This window comes from Aythya marila (genome assembly GCF_965140915.1).
Source record: "Aythya marila genome assembly, chromosome: 13".
Classification (NCBI taxonomy): domain Eukaryota; kingdom Metazoa; phylum Chordata; class Aves; order Anseriformes; family Anatidae; genus Aythya; species Aythya marila.
Genome location: NC_139054.1, coordinates 16,536,779 through 16,553,793, shown reverse-complemented (window position 1 = coordinate 16,553,793; position 17,015 = coordinate 16,536,779). Strand labels below are relative to the sequence as shown.

The window sequence follows — 17,015 nt, the reverse complement described above, 5'->3', positions numbered from 1 at the left end:
TCTGGCCGGGCAGCCGGCTTCTCCTCCGCTTGGCAGGAGGGCCTGACCCTTCCCCTGGCCGTGAAAATGGGAAATGAGCTTGTTAGAGATGGGCTCGGCAGGGGCTGGTGGGCACAGCTCAGCCCTATGGTTGCTGTGTCAGCTGCAGCTGGTCCTCGCTGCCCCAAAGGATTGGGGCTGAGACCACCCCACTCATCGCACGTGTGAGCCTCCAGCACCCCCAAGGGGAAGGATCAGTGGCCCAGGAGCAGCCCCCTGTGGCCTTTCAGGTCTGTCCCCGTGGCAGGAGCTACTTACAGCACTGAGATCCACCAGGGCACAGCCACAGCAGCACTCAGGGAGCACCCACAGCCCTTGGCCAACCTTAAATAACCTGGCCCAGGGGTGCGGTGGGCCCCAGGTGAGGCTGCTGAGGACGATTATGGGCTGGCAGAGCCCACCTGAGGATGGCAATGTGGCCCTTCACGGCCTGCAGCTGCCCAGGTTTAGTGTCACCGGGGGGTGGCTCTGCCTGGCTGGTGGTGCTGGTGCACCCCTGGCCACCTGCAGCGCTTCCCGGAGCGGTGGGGTCTGCTTTTCAGCCCACACTGGACACGTAGAAGAAATAACGAGTTAGTCTTGGCCAAATTCCACCTGTGCTCAAGGCTCCCTCTTTCCCCTTTCCCATCGCTGGGCACAAGCGGCTCATTAACAGCTTTCTCCCTCGCTTTGGGAAGCGCCGGAGGGAATAAGCTCGGCAGGCAGAATAGCATCTGCCATTGTGCTGCAGGAGCACAATTGGCCCTTTCGGAAGCTCGGTATTAATGATTTAGACACAAGTTTTGTGCTGTTTGGTCGGGGCAGCTTGCATTTGCATTAGAAAAATCCCGCCGAGCTGGGGAGCCCGGCCGGGCACTATCAATGGGAAACTGTTCTGCGCAGCGCCGCCGGGGCCAAAAAATGCGAGCTCGGCACATTTCTGGCTCCTGCCGTGGTCGGCATTACCGCGTTGATGCCTGGCTGCCCCGCTCCCAGCTGTTAGCATCGCTGCTGGGAAGCTTCTCCCTCCGCTGCCAAAGCGTTTTACGGGATGTTGATGGAGATGGGGGGGTCCCAGGATGCACGGGGATGGCTAACGTGGGGCTGGCAGTGTGTGGGGGCATGCAGGGATGCTGCAGGGGGGGGGAGCAGGGCAGGACACGGTGGCCTGGTCGGTGTGGTGTGAGCACAGATAAAAAGAAAACCTCGGGGAGCTTTGCAGTCAGCTGGAAATGATGGAATTACAGGCGCTCGCTCGCTCCTCTTTGGGTCAGGGTGTTGTGGGGCCGTCACAGGGGCTGCAGCACGTGGGGGTTTGCTTCTGCTCTGAGCCCAGCTTCGTCACCGCCGTGTCCCAGATAAGTCCCCTGGGGAGAAAGGGGAGAGAAGGAAGGGAATGCAAATGGAAAAAGCTGTTTTGGGGTCGTTTCTTCCTCTTTTTTTCCTCGCCCAGGAGAGTGTGAGCGCTCGCCGGCAGCATGCCGCTGGTGAAGAGGAACATCGAGCCCCGGCACCTGTGCCGGGGGGCTCTGCCCGAGGGGGTGACGAGTGAGCTGGAGTGTGTCACCAACAGCACGCTGGCTGCCATCATCAAGCAGCTGGGCAGCCTCAGTAAGTCACAGCTCAGCGTCCCCTGGGGACATCCCCCTAGGGGCTGCTGCCACCCCACACCGGGGCTGGGGACGGCCAGGGTGCTGGGATGCTGCGGTCACTCATCCCAGTTTGATCCTGGTCAAAGAGCCCCTGACTGGGTGGGAATTATCCAGAGAATAAAGAAAGGAGGATGCTCAGGTCTAAAGGGAGGATGTGAGGGTGTTTTAAGACCCGCTTCCCTCCCGTCGCTGCTCTCTTTGAGTACTCCTCATTTCTTGACTTGTCTGGAAATAGGACAGTCAGGCTACTTATTCAGGTTTTTAAAACCCTCTTCTTTTTAATGCAGAGCACTCCTGGAGCCACTTGAATACTCCAGGTGAAAGATAGCTCTGTATAAAAGGTCCAAGTCTCCACCTGCCTTCCTACCCCATCTTTGATTCCTGCAGCAAAGGGAAGGACGAGAGCACTGCAGATGCGAGCGGGGACATGTAATAGGGGAAACCTATTTTGCTCCTGAATATTGAATTAAAATAGAAAGAGTGGCACAGGCTCTCCCTCTAGTGCCTTTTTCGCCCCTCCAGAATTAGATAACTTTCTAAAATACGCCCAGAAAGAGGAACGATGTACTTAGGGAGCTGCTGGCATGCAAAAAGTGGGGGGAGGATTTGGTGTCCCCGTGGGTAACGCAGTGCCAGGTCACAGCTCATGTCCCCCCCTGGCAGGCCGTCATGCTGAAGACATTTTTGGGGAGCTGTTCAATGAGGCCAACAGCTTCTACATGCGGATGAACTCGCTGCAGGAGCGGGTGGACCTGCTGGTCATCAAGGTGACGCAGCTGGACTCCACCGTGGAGGAAGGTGAGGACCACGGGGCGGGTAGCACCGTGCCCGGGGCGGTTTTGGGGCTGGGAGGCATGTGCCTGGTGCCGGCTGCAAGGCCACCCCTGCATCCATCCCCTCTCCGCCCCGTGCCCCCAGTTTCTCTGCAGGACATCAACATGCGGAAGGCGTTCAAGAGCTCCACGGTGCAGAACCAGCAGGTGGTTTCTCGCAACTCCATCCCCAACCCGGTGATGGAGATGTACCAGCGCTGCGACAAGCCCCCGCCGCTCAACATCCTGACGCCGTACAGGTGGGGCAGCCCCTCCGACGCCCCTCAGAGTGTGGGGAACCTGTGGGGACCCTTCCAGGAGAGGTGCCAGGGTGTGCAGCCACTTTGCTGCTTGGTGAGGGCTGGAAATGCTGTTTTCCCCGTGGCTGTGCCACCACAGGGCACCTGGAACATGTGGCCCCGCACCACAGAATCACCTAGGTTGGAAAGGACCTTTGAGATCATCGAGTCCAACCATCAGTCTTGCATGTGCTATAGCCCTGGTGCTAATTTGCGATGCCTGTTTTCAGTTGTGGTGCCTAGAGAGGTTGTGGACTTCCTCGGAAGTCTTCAAAAGCGTCTGGACATGGTCCTGGGCAACCCGCTCTGCATGGCCCTGCTGGAGCAGGGGTTGGACCAGGTGTGCCCAGCGGTCCCGTCCAACCTCACTCATTCTGTGGTTCTGTGAACCTGACCTCCCAAATCCCACCACTTAATCATGTCCCTTAGTGCCATGCCCGCAGGATCCCGATGTGGTGAGGTAACCACAGCGCAGGTAATCACAGCTCCGTGTTGGACATGCTCATGGAGGTCCACCAGCTTACAGGTGTGATCATGCCAAACTTCCCTATGGGGGGAAAGGGGTCTTCTCCAGAAGAATGATGGGGTCTCATTTGGGGGAACAAATGCCCAAGGCAGCTGCCCCACTGTCCCTGCTCGCAGTGGAGCCCTTGGGCTGCGTGGAAAACCTGTGTGGAAAGCCCCAAAAGGGGCATGAGGTGGGACAGGGTAGGGACCAGGGGATGCTGGTGGAACTGGTGATGGTGGGAAGGGCTGCGGGGGGCATCTCCATCCATGCACTGCCATTGCTAGCACTGAAATGTTTTTGGGATTCCCTCCCCCGTGCCTCATAGCCTCTTCTTTTCCCCCCAGGGATGACAAGAAGGACGGCCTCAAGTTCTACACCGACCCCTCGTACTTCTTCAACCTGTGGAAGGAGAAGATGCTGCAGGCGACAGAGGACAAGAGGAAGGAGAAGCGCAGGCAGAAGGTAGCGGGCACAGAGTGGGCACCGCGGTGGGTGCAGCGGGGCGATGCCCCCCCAGGCGTCACCCAAGGGCTGCAGGACGTGGGGTGGAGGTGGATCTGTGGCTCGTGTTCCCCCAGGAGCAGCGGCTGGTGGAGGACTCCACCCGGGAGGTGAAGAAAGTGCGGAAAGCCCGCAACCGGCGCCTGGAGTGGAACATGATGGCATACGATAAAGAGTTTCGGCCCGATAACAGGTTCTCACCATCCCCATATCACATGGCGTCATCGGAAGGATCACTGTCCCCAGACAATAGGCAGGTTTTACCTATTACGCCTTCAGCTCACTGGGTTTCCTTTGCTTTTCGGCATTTCTGGTTGTCTTCTTCTTCGTCCTTGGGGGAACGCACTTCTGGTTGTCCTCTGTCCATGGGGGAAGGCACCGCCCGCAGCAGGAAGGGTTTAGGGGCAAGGAGGGGGTGATGAGCCCGTGCCCTTGTAGCTTCAGGCACAGCACCATCCCGGTGCCCAGCGGGGTCGCATCCTGGACCTTGGCATTGGGATAAAGTCAGAGAGCTCTAGGAGCCAAGGGAGGAGACTGGTCCAGCTCCGTTGCATCCCCTCCTCCCCTCCCTGCCTCCTTGTCCATCTCTGCTTTCTGTCTGCTTTCCTCAACCCCCCAAAACCCCCTCCTTGCCCACCTCGACCCCTCCCGCCCGTACGACCCTTGGCTTTTCCCCTCGCCGTAGGTCCTATGCCTCGGACGCCGCCGACCACTCGTACCCGGCGAGCCCCAACCACCCGGCGCAGCTGCTGGCCCCCGCCGCCCACCTGCCGGCCGAGCACAAGGAGGGGGTCCTGGCGGCCGTGCCCCCCCAGGAGCACGTCTACCGCCCGCCGGCGGGCAGCCGCCAGAACAGCCTCAACCGTGCCCAGCCGCCCCACGCGCCGCAGCCCCCCGAGGCCGTGCTGAACGGGCCGAGGCCGCACTTGGTCAAGGATTTTGGGTAAGTCCCTAGGGTTTGGGGCAAAGAGGGGCATCCGGCAGCGTTGTTCCTCATGTTGCTGACGCCTCTTCCTCCCTCACAGCCCACAACCGGTGCCGATGGCGGAGTACTTCGTGCCGCCCGCCCCGCCGCCCCCACCGCCCGTCATCCCCTCGGCGCAGACCGCCTTCGACAGCCCCATGGCGGCCCCCACAGCGCTGCCCCCCGGTGCGGCTGCTCCCCCATCCTACGCGCCCTCGCCGCCACCCCCCGCGCCGCCCGGCCCCTACTCTGCTTCCCCGCTGCAGGCCGGCCCCATGGGCCCCCCCGTGGCCCCGCCGCCACCACCACCGGGGCCCCCTGCGCTCGCTGCCTCGCCGGCGCACTCGGTGTCGCCGCCGGCCCCTGCCGCCGAGCCGCGGAAGCCGGCCATCCCGCTGATGCCCATGAGCGACGCCCGGAGCGACCTGCTGGCAGCCATCCGCAGGGGTGAGGCGGGGTGGGGGGCTCTGGTACCGAAAGGGGGCTGTGGGACAGCTGGGAAGGGACTCTTTGTTGGAGGGTGTAGGGATAGGGTAAGGGGTGATGGCTTAAAACCAAAAGAGGGTAGGGTTAGAGGAGGTACAAGGAAGAGATTCTTTAGCTGTGGGTGCCCCGTCCCTGGCAGTGCCCAAGGCCAGGCCGGATGGGGCTGGGGGCAGCCTGGGCTGGTGGGAGGGGTCCTTGCCCATGGCAGGGGGCTGGAATTAGATGGGTTTTAAGGTCCCTTCCAACCCAAACCCTTCTGTGATGTTTCTTTGACTTGGATCATCACTGCCAGTGAGGTGGGACCCATCTCTGGAGGTGACCTGGGGCACCGCGGCAGCACTCCTGGGTCCCCAGCCTCCTTTCAGACTGCAGCTGATGCAATTCTCCAGGGTCGTTCCCATTCCTCCTTCCTGCTCAGTGCAAATCTTCAGGTCGAACGGAAGATTTGGCCCCCAGGAAGCTCCAACACCCTCAAGGTTGGGTGGAAGCCAAGGAGGACGGATATAGCTTAGGGATCACACACAACTGCCCCCCTTCCAGCCAGCGCATGTAACTGGGGGTGGTCACACGCGTTTATGGGTGATGCTGCCCCTAAAGCCCTTCCTTTCCTAACGCAGGGATCCAGCTGCGGAAAGTCCAGGAGCAGTGGGAGCAAGAGGCCAAGAAAGAGCCCGTGGGCAATGACGTGGCCACCATCCTGTCCCGCCGGATCGCGGTGGAGTACAGCGAGTCGGACGACGACTCGGAGCTGGACGATAACGAGTGGTCAGACTGAGGGGGCCGGGACCGGGCTGGCGGGGAGCTGCTCCGCTCCAGGTGCGTACCTGGGTGCCCACACCCGCCATCAGCCCCGCTAATTCAGGAGCTTTTGCTTTTTACACCATGTCGAAAACCATGTCGGGCAGCGCTGGAGGCTGTGCACGGGTAGGACGCGCCTCCGGGGCGGTGAGGCCAGGAATTAGCAGCACCTCCGCGTTTAATGATGCTGGAAATGCTCTGGCACTGGTAATGCACGGCCACAGGGTGGCTTTGTTAGGGAAACGACACCACGAGGCAGTAGGGCTTTTGCAGCTAGATGTTAAACGCGTAACGGGGAGACCGAGGTGTTCGCAACCTCTGAGCCCGTTCCCATCTTCGGGACCAGATTTTTGGGAGAAAAGGCAAGGCTCGTGCAGCTGGCACACGTGTGTCCTGGGGGCAAGGGGCTGGGGGCCACGTCCCAAAAGCCCTGCAACCCTTGGCCTGACTGCTAAAACACTGCTGTTTTATCTGACAAAAAAAAAAAAAAGAAAAAAAAAAAAAGAAAAAATGCTGCTCTTAGGTAAACCCAAACCACTAAAACAGAGCGATGCTCGGTCTCGCTCTCTTGATTTGCACTTTGTAGCCCCACTAATGCCACTAGTACAGTCAAGGACAATCCCGTCCCGGGGCACTGGCCTGATGCCGCCTGCTCCTCGTCCCCAAAGCACGGCACTGGTGGGGAGTGCAGGAACGGGGCCCCGCCACCGTGCCAAAAATACCAGTTTGCTCATCAAAATAGAGCATGATTCATAGCTGCCTTTTCACGCAGCTATTAAGGGAGGATTCGCAGGGCTGGGGGTGCAGAACAAATGGGTGTGAAATACTGAAAATATCGCAGCCAGGGGTGAGGATCTGCAGAGGGCTGGAAGAGGCTCCCCACCAGCAGAGAACGGGCCAGGAACAGGCGCGGAGCCATCTGACACAGCCACCTGGCCCTCTCTCGTATTCCCATATATGTGAGCCCCAAAATGGGGGAGAAACCTGAATCCTACCCATTGCATTGCTTTTGGGGACTTTGTGCCCACCTCCCCAGCAGCTGGGTAGGTGAGCACATCGATAATGTTCCCAGTCCCTGGGAGTGAATCGACCTGTAAAGCAGATGGGAGGATTTGGCTGGGACCCAAAAGGCTCAGGGAGGCTGATGCTTCCTTATATCTACCCTGAGAACTGCTGGTCTTGAACCCTGACTATGTGCTCGTTTCTCCTCAGGAGAAAAAGAGAGACCCTCTGTGGTGAGACACAATGAGCATAGCCCCCAGCTTAGCTACTAAGAAACATCGCCGTGAACCCTTGCCTGTGCTGAGCGACACAAAATAGCCTATCAGTTTTGTTTAATGCGACACTTCCCATTTCTCTGCACCCCACTGACTCCTCCAGATGGGACTCCAGCAGCATGGCAGGCTCCTCTCCCCCCACCACCACAAATTCGGCCACAGTGTCTGGCCCCATGGGCATCAATGCAGTGCTGAGCAGGGCTTGGGCCAGGTGCAGGAGAGGGCCAGAGTGTCTGGGGAAGGATTTAAGGTTGGAAGCAAAGTCTGTTGGTGCTGGCAGTGGTTCTGCACCCATTTCTGCCCTGTCACGGGCCACAGACCTGCATTTGGTTCCCTGTTTCCTCCAGGGAAATGCCCCTTGGCATCAGCATGGCTGGAGGAGCTACACAGAAAGCCCGTGGGGTTTTGGCCTGGTCCCGGTGCCCGTCCCACTGGACCCACCACCATGTCACAGCGGGGGTCCCTTTGCAGAGCAGCTGGGATGTGACCTGGAGAGAGATCAGAAGGAAGCCTTGTTTAAAAAAAAAAAGAACAAAAAACAATCCAGAGTAACATTTAAGCAGCCAGCTATTGGTACTTAGTGTGGAACAGTGTTAATACAGAAGCAAGCACTGTGCTGTTTGCATGTACAAAGAGAATGGTTATTGGGGTAATTCAGCAAGAGATGAATTCCCCTGGAGGGAACAGCAAGGGGCTGCCCTGAGCCATTGGGGTGCTCGTGGGGACCCCATGCAGGGCTGGGACGCTGCCGGGACATCTTGTTGTCACACGGGGACAGGGAAGGGCCTTGGGGACGTGTGGGGCTGGCTCATCCCTCAGGTCTGTGGGCATCCCCATTCTGGGGAGCAGAGCTGTTGTGGCAGGGGCTGGAGAGGAGCCGAGTGCCCCCACAAGGCCAGGTCTTTCCCCAGGCCCTGGCTGTGCTCTGGCACAACAGCCATGCAATAACTCCAGAGGGACTTGCTGTGGTAGCACCCAACAGCAGCAGGAGTTTGCAGGGACAATCCGGACCCACCACCTCCTAGCAACCCTGTAGTGCTGGGGGCTGGAGCCATCATCCATGCTGTTATTAGGGTCAGTGCCATCGCATGGCAAAGCACTCGACAATCACACACTGAAGCCTTGCTTGCCCTGCATGGGTTATGTTGGTGGAGCAGCCTCACGGTGGCAGAGAGCAGGGCTCACCCTCATTTCTCACAGCTTTACATTCTTACACCATTCTTGGGTGTCCCAGCACATCCTCACCCTTCACACTCTGCCCAAGGAAGCTCCCAGCCCCTAGTGACCATCCCCTTTCACACAGCAAGCCAGCAGGACTGTACCCTCCTGGCACTGCCCACTGCTTGCAGTCACCCTAATCCAGCTCTTCCCAGGCCTTGGCTGCACTGAAGCTGTCTTGATACCCCAAACAGGCAGATCCACGGGTGGCCTCCCCAGATAGACGTCCACATTGCAGCTCGTTGCTCTGGTTTCTCATGTAGTTGGTGAAGAGTTGACCAGTACAGGCTGTGGACACCCATTTCTGGCCCAACCATAGCACACGTGCTCTCCCCAGCTCTCCTGGCAGCATCGCAGGGCAGATGAGCAGCACGTGGTGGCACTAAGAGCCCCAGTCACACTCCTACAAGGCCAGCTCTGCTGGCAGAGCAGCCTCTGTGGTGCCTCGACACGCTCAGGCACCTTTGAGGATGACCGTCTTCATTTTAGACATACTCACCTAATTTCGACCAGGTCACCTCTGAAACCCAACACGAGCTCTTTGGGTGGTGTGGGCCAGGCTAGCTCTGCTGGAGGTGGTTGTGCCGTGCTAATTAACTCTGGCTGGCTGACCCATATGCTGCACACTCCGTGTTTTGTACATATGTGCCTATTTCTGTATACTCCTCCAAAAGTAGGCCATGCCGCATTATACAACCTGAAATGCTCAAATCCCCATGTGGGCTGATATAAAAGTGAATATTTAAATATTTTTATCTAACTTGGCAGCCATTAAAAAAATACAATCCAGGTCACAGATGATTGAATTGCTCCTCTCTCTCAAGTGTACCCGAAGTGGGCTGAGGAGATCCTCCTGTACATTAAGGGATCGCATTCCCTGCAAAAATACGGCAGTGACGTTTCGTTGCCAGCAGATAATCACAGAGTGCCAAACATTTAATGAGCCCAACTGATCTCCTGAGAGCTCCCCTTGCCATTTTATCTGCCTTCTCCTCCTTGCCAATTTATGGGCACAGATTAAAAATAATAAATAAAAGGCTGCCAACAGGGGGAAGTGTATTCGGTGCGCATACAAATGAATTAGGCTTGAGTCAACCAAAGAATAAATAAGCTGGTTTGAGTCTGCTTAGAGATATTAGCAGAAGACTCTAGTCCCCGAGGTCCATCAGGAATCTCTCAGGCACCTCAGGTTTACCTGATGAGGGACATTTTGGAGACTGTGGTGCCCATGGTACGCTGTCTGTGAGGGCTGTGTCAGCTCTGAAGTCTGGTCTAGCTGAAGTCTCGTGAAGGTCAGTGGAGGTTTGGTAGTGGTCACATCCCAGCTTCTCCTTGATTTCAGGTGAGCTTTGGGCTTGCTGTTGGTGCTGGCAGCTTAGAAGATAAGTGTCCTGAAGGAATCAAAAGGCACTGGGTGGTTTCTAGTTTGCCACCCTAGGCAGAGACCTGGGGAGGAGCGAGCATCATTGCCTATGGGGGCTCCTGATTTTGCACTTATGCTTGCCACCAGGACGAAGACTTCCTGGGCAAAACAAGACTGAGCACAGCTTCTCCAGAGAGTTCCCTCCAGATAAGAGCCCTCAGATTTCCTCCCACTAATTTTTCCACGTGTGCGTCCTTTTCAAGGCCCTGACAGCTGAAACAGAAGCTTGCAGACTCCTCTGGGAGCAGAGCATCAACACCTTTCCTTTAATGACAAAAGGAGGTTTCACACAGAGGGAGACAGGCTTTGCAGCAGCAGAGGTGCTGTTTTGGAGGGTGCTTTCCAGAGGTGTGTGGCCAGCAGGAGCCCCACACCATGTCCCTGGGGATGGAGCACAGAGGGCAGCTCTCCCCATCCGCTCGCTGAACATCCTCCAGCACAGGATGCTGGCAAGGGGAGCTTAGGCTGGTTTTGGAGGTTTTGGTTTTTATCATTCCTGTTTTTCTCTAGTAGTAGTTACTTAGGGGTAAAGTTTTCTAGACTGGCATGTCACTTTACAGAATAACAAAAAAAAAAAAAAAAAAAAAAAAAAAGGACAAGAACTCTGTCCTGAGGAGCTTACAGTTTACAGCAAAGACCATATGACCTGCACTGCACTTTAGAAGCCACAAATGTACAATTGCTCTCATACCCATGAATTTACCCTCCCGACTGGGCAGCAGCACCTCAAGGACCGTTGTCCCTTCCCTTGGTGACCCCACAACCAGTACCACAACCACATCCCCCTGCCATCAGGGAGGCTCTCCAATCTCCCCGCCATCCCCCCACAGAAGTGCCTGAGCAAAGCATGGGAGTGACAAAACCAGCGTGTTTTGCCCCCATATAGGTGGCTGTTCCCTTGGGGGTGCCTTTTCCAGCCTCCCCCCATGCCACGTGGGGCTGTGCTCCTCTGGTATGCCCATGCAGTCCATGTGATGCCCCTCCTTCAAGGGTTTATACCTAAGCCTAGGCTTTGAAATGCTTCAGTCTTTGAGAACCAGAAGGGATTTTTTTAGTGAATCCAATCTTTTAACAGATCCCAGGCTCACTCACATAGGCTTCACTTTCTCCAGGTGAGAGTTGTGCTTGCATTTTACTGGGAAGATGGGGAAAGGACATGCTTCAGAGGGAGGATTTTCCCCAAAGCTTTCAGTTCCCTGCCTACAGAAGGGGCAGCAGGAGGTCCCTTGGCTGGGGACCATCCTGGTGGTAGCACCAGGCCAAGGCAGGGCCTGCAGCAAGAGACAGGCTCACACTGCAGGATGCCCTTAGGCTCTTCCCAGATGGGACACACTTGGCTATGGTGTCCCTTGAAGGACACGTTGATGTGACATTATCAATCTTAATCTCTGTCCCATGCTGAGACAGGGCTCTGAGGCCATTGAGCCCTCCATAACACCACACAATGGCAGACCAACCATCTTCCCCTTCCCCCGGGGACATCTCTCCTCACAGAGGTCCCTAGATAGCCTTGTGCTTTTAGCAGAACATGCTTAAGTCTGCAGTTGACTGTTGTGTCCGGGGTCTTGTGAGCCCACGTGGTGGGAAGTGAGCCCTGCACTCCTCACCTGTGGAGGCAATGTCAAGGGACCATGTTGGCCCTGGGGGACTGGCTCCATGCTAGAATTACCACGGAGCTGAAGGCACTGAAATGGTAGAGGAAAGGGAAGGAAATCAGCCTGTCATTTTTGGGTGGCTGGTCATACTCCCACCACTCTGTACAAGAATATCTCAGGTAGGTTAAAAAAAAAGGAAGGGCAGCAGGGACAGCAGCCTGGTCCCCATGCCACTGTCAGACTGAAACAAGGGCTGGGCCTGAGCTGTGGCAGCAAAGTTAAATCACATCTCAGGGAAGGTGAAGATGGAGGGACTCAGACAGGTTTCTGCCACAGGAGGTCTTTGAGAAGTAGGTAGATGGACACCAGAGAGAGGGGCACAAGCCCTGAGCCTGTCTGGGGCCAGGGAGTGGTGTGGAGGTGCCTGTGGAGCACCTCATCCATCCTGGTGGGTCTGCAGTTCTGCCTCATCCCCTTCTTCAGGCTTGTAGCACCACAACCTGCAGAGCCACCCTAGCAACCTGGGTACATCCCCCCCAGCTTTGTTGCTCCTTTGCTTTTTTTTTTTTTTGACCCTCAAATATAATAAAGATTAAGCATACTAGATTAAGATGTGAACTTTAAGATGTGAACTAACAGCAGAAAATCAGGACACACAGCTGGCACCACTGATGTCCACAAACTGCAGTGTGTATGCAACACTGGCACCTTAAGGCCAGCACCTTAGAAGTTACCCATGGATTTGGGGTAGCTCAGCTGTGGGATCTAAAAATAAACAAACCCCCCACAAAAAATAAAACCAAGGGGAAAAAAAACTTACACAATTGCCAGGAGAAAAAAAAATCCATTCTGCCTTCTTCTGCTAGAGAAGCAAGAGAAAAATCAGAGCCCATGTTATTTCCCAGCTAGCCACAAAAAAAAAAAACAGAGCAGTTGTCACCATAACACTTCCAAAATTGGGTTTATAAGAAACCAATTCACAAGAACAAAACAAAAAGCACACCAAGTCCTACTTCAGCAGGGTCTCCTGCCCTTGTAGGAAGGTCTTTTATCCCTGAAGGCCCCACCTCAGCTCAGGTGCTTCAAATCCCATGAATTTTCACCCATTTTGGGTGTTTGTGTATGCCTGATGCCTCAGCTGGGAACACTTCCCCAGCAGAAAGTCACTTGCCATGGAAAAACTAACCATACAATTCCTGCATTAGGAATAAAGTGGGATTTGAGCCCAGTGAAGTTACCGTGATGCACGTGGAGGGACTGTTGCTTCCTCTAGAGGTGCTCTGGAGGAGCAGGAGAGGTGCCACTGCTGGCCTCCCAAAAGCCATCCTGGTATGAGCCTGGATCCCAGAACCACCACCAAAGCTGGTTTTACCCTGAGAAGCTCCAGCTCTGCATTCAGCTCTGTCCAGTTTCCCACAAATGGGGCCTTTGTGGTGCCTTTCCTCGCAGATCAGAGCAGTTTAGGACAAAGAAAGAAAATCCCCACCAAAAAGAAACCTTTTGCTCTGAAACGCATTTTTAGGGCTGTTTTGGGGTTGATGGCTCCTTGTTTTAATAGACTCCCTTTTGGGGGCTTGCCTGGTGGATCCTGAAGCAGAAGCCCTCCGGTGTGAATTTGGGTCGGTGCCGCAGCGCGGATCCTGCTCCAGGTCTAACATGGGGCTTGCAGGAGGGGAAGCTGGCAGGCAGCGGGGTGGGATTATCGTTGACACAAGTGCCTTTTCTGGAGATCCCCACTGCATTTCCAAGGAGCTCCTGGGGGTTTGGAGCAGTGGATGGTGGAAGTCCAGCGGTGAGTGTGCCCGTCCCCTGCCAAGGGGAAGGGGCAGAGCATTTCTGGGCACTGGTGTGTGTTTGTGATGCTCGGCCTGCCCTCGCCCAGGCGAAAACCTGGACAAAACCCTGAGCTGTCCACCAGGATTTCTCCTTCCCTGCACCTGAGATTTTATCCCAGGGCAGTTCTTGCATCAGTTTTTACTCCAATCTTGGCCAACCTAAGGGATACCCGCTCTGGCAACCACACATCTCTGGGGGCAAAAACAAGCATTGCACCTTGGGCAGGGGACAGACCCCAAAAGCACACAGCAGGGCTGCGGGAAGGGCAGAAAAAAGAATCCCTGCTTTGCTGCAAGACATGCTCCTGCTGGTGGGTTTGTCCCAGGGTGTATGCTGGGGAGCCTTTCTCCTCCTCCTCCCACCCCCAGATGCAGGACTGAAGCCATGGGTTTCCACCACCTTCAGCAGGAGCACGAGCACCTCTGGGAAAGGCTGGCAAAGGGCATTTCTGCCTCCCCAACCCTGCTGGAGAGGCTCAGGGCAGGGTGTCTCCAAGGGGAAGGCACAGTGGCATGTCAGGGACAAGGACAATGTCCTGGTGGCACCTCGTGCCTGGCATCGGGGGGGCTCATCAGTTGGCGGGGATGCCCTGATGCTCCAAAAGGCTCATTTTTTTTTAATACCGGCAGACATACCACCAGCTTTTCCTTCAATTTACCACTTGATAGAAGCAGCTGACGGGAGACGGGCATCTCTCCCATGGGAGGGTCACACATTGCAGGCCATAACCTGATTTCCATTATTATATAGTTGACATTAAAGAAGAAAGAGTCGTTCACTGTCTAATGGGGTCTTTTAACCACGTGCACTTAGTCAATAGGTGAGTAGATGTTGCTGCTTGTATCTATCTACCGTACACAGTCGCTACGTGTGAACAAGTGTATTTCTCCCCGGTGTTGTGGGTGTCCTGCCTGTCGTGACACTAGGACGGAAAGGTAGGGACGACGCTGGTCGCGGGACGAGCTTTCTTCTGTACAGCGTAGAGAGGAAGCCTGCGGAGAGCCGAAGCACCGCTTGTAACTACATTTGTTAAAACGTCATATGACATAATCCCGAACTGTTGACACTTTATGCATGTGCTAATTAAAAAAAAAAAAAAAAAAAAAAAAAAAAGTAAAATAAAGATTTTAAGAGGTTAAAGTATATTTCATTTCGGCTTCTTGTCAGCTCGCCGAGCCTGTTTGCTGCTGGAGGAGTCATCAGCCCCGTGATGCTCGGATTTTTATTAGAGGCCAGGGGCAGAGGAAGCAGCGCAGAGCTGTGATATCTCTGTAACCCTTATTTTAGAGAAACCAGCTCTCAAAGATCTATTAATTCCCAAGGGTATGTAATCCCTGACCGCCTGGGTAATTAGATGGCAGAGGACGGCCTTCTGCTGGAAAAGCCTCTGTCCCGGAGGCTTTGCTGAAGGCTCCAAAGGGATGCGTGACCCAGGGGTGCCCTTTGCCCAAAACCCACCCAATCTGCCCCAGATTGCCTGAGCCCAGGTCAGGGAAAGCGTAAACCTGTAGTAGCCTGGGTTCAGCTGAAATGAAGACACAGACACACGCGGTTTGGCACATACCTGGGCCAGGAGCCCAGGTCTTCAAATGTGTTTATTTTAACACCCTCTCCCCCCGTTTTTGGATAGCCTCTTGACAAATCACTTTAACAGTTTTATTTACAGTAAGAAAAATAAATTACTCTTACAGATGAATGTATAATATTATACACAATAGAGATACAGTGCAATAACAGCATTGATTTGCTTTCACTCGCTCATAAAGTGCGTCGTAGGGGCTTGACTTTACCATGACCAAACGGTAACTGCACATTTTCCTTTGAGATCAACTCTCCCAGTCAAGTTAAAACAGTTACATCAAAATAATTTGCTGTCCTGATTGCTCTGAAGCGTCCTCGTTGCTGGGAAAGCAGATGTGATGAGAGGGGAAGGAACAGCAAAGGAACAACCTTGGTTTAGACACAATTGACACCAAGCAGAGTTTACAAAGGTGATTACTTCTGTCCTCAGCCTCTCCAGTGCTTTATCCTACAGCGTTTTTTGGCTGGCCTTAAGATCCTTTTCCTTATGACAGTCATTTGTAGCCCAAGCCGATGGGTTGGCAAGTGCAGCCGGAGGGACCTGGCTTTGCTAAACCATTTCTGGCTTGGCACTGGGGTCAATCCCCATTCACAGCCTCCAAAATTTACATCCCCCAAATCCAGGGGCAGAGGAGTGGTGGGCCACCCGTTGTGACGTGGGCCGGCTCTGCTGAACATCTCCTTTATCTCTGCAATGCTCCGTGTTGCAAAGTTTTCCAGCGGGAGTGGGAAGGCTCAGGTCTGCGGGTGGCCAGGGCAGGGGCAGGGCAGCTCTCAGCAAGTTTGCAAAAAGCAATGGGACTTTTAACAGAAATGGTGCAGATGGCAGAGACGGAGCTGTTAGCAGCAGCACGGCCACCTCGCCCCGAGAAAAGGTCGTGCGTGAATGAGAGGAGTTGCAAGGGGACACCATGTGCATCGAACAATTACTCCTGACAATCAAAGGTAGCTGCTGATTAGTTGTTGACAAGGAAGCAAGCACTTGATGCTGGTCAGTACACATCAATACAAATGATTATCAAGATCATTTTTAGAGACCCCCCCCCTCCAGATGTGATGCTTCGACAAGAAAGAGGTACTTTGTCCCCCACCAAGAACAGTAATGGTTTCTGGGGCTGTTACACCAGGTTCAACTAAAACGCCTTTTTTTTGATATGAGCAAATTGTGGCTGTCGTATCAGGACCGAAATCCTTAGGGTACCACGTTTCCGTGGTTTTTCTGTGCTGACTGTGCCCCAAAACCAGCACCGAAGGGTGCCTGCCTCGTTTCCCACCCCACATGCAGCTTTGCTGGCTTGGGAGGGTTGGTGCTGACGGCCAACAGAAGGGGGCCCCAACATCCAGCAAAGCAGCCCGGTGCCCTCACCGATGCCCAACATCTCCACTCAAACCTTTCTCCAGTGAAAGATGTTCTTTGGGAAAAAAAAAAAAATATAAAATAACAACACCGAAAGGAAGGTGCAGTGAAATGGTCAGAGATTTCCACACCCCAGTGCACACCGCGTTACCTCAGGCCCCTTCACCTGCCTCCTCACCTCACCCTATTTCTTTTTCCCCTATTCTTACCTCCTCTCACCTTACCCTGTTTCCACCAGTGAGCGCAGGATATACAAGAAAACACAACTGTGGGCATGCCAAGGTGTGCCCAGAGCTGATGAGCCCGTGCTGCATCTCACTCAGAAATACAAAATGGGAAACGAATGCTGCCTTCCAGAGCAGCGTGCAGAAAAACACTTCCCAAATGCTCACAATGCTTCAAAGGTGGTTAAAATTAACTCTGTGTTGGGTGCTCACACCAAGGAGCTGCAGGGACCTGGCTGCAGGTACAGAAACCAGAGGAGAGGAAACGAGCAGAGAACGGTGTGTACATATATCTAGGTTACTCTTTTATATATAACTCTGTATAAATATATATATATTAACTCTTATATGCATACTGATTCGACATTGCACCTCCTGCCCATTGCCCAAGGTGTTTAGAAAGGAAATGAGGGGGGGAAAAAAAAAAAAAGAAGAAAAAAAAAAAAAGGAAAAATAAAAAGGAGAG

General features: G+C 54.6%; 1 protein-coding gene across 1 annotated transcript; it reads left to right on the top strand.

Annotated features, from left to right (window-relative positions):
- Positions 1-1,496: 1,496 nt before the first annotated feature.
- On the top strand, positions 1,497-6,015 carry LOC309883240 (actin-binding protein WASF3-like; the record flags this gene model as incomplete). Its single annotated transcript, XM_082771143.1, has 8 exons — positions 1,497-1,629; positions 2,334-2,468; positions 2,589-2,742; positions 3,634-3,751; positions 3,868-4,043; positions 4,476-4,733; positions 4,816-5,201; positions 5,858-6,015. The coding sequence occupies 8 exons, from the start codon at positions 1,497-1,499 to the stop codon at positions 6,013-6,015; spliced, it is 1,518 nt and encodes a 505-aa protein (XP_082627269.1).
- Between the last annotated feature and the right edge of the window lie 11,000 nt (positions 6,016-17,015).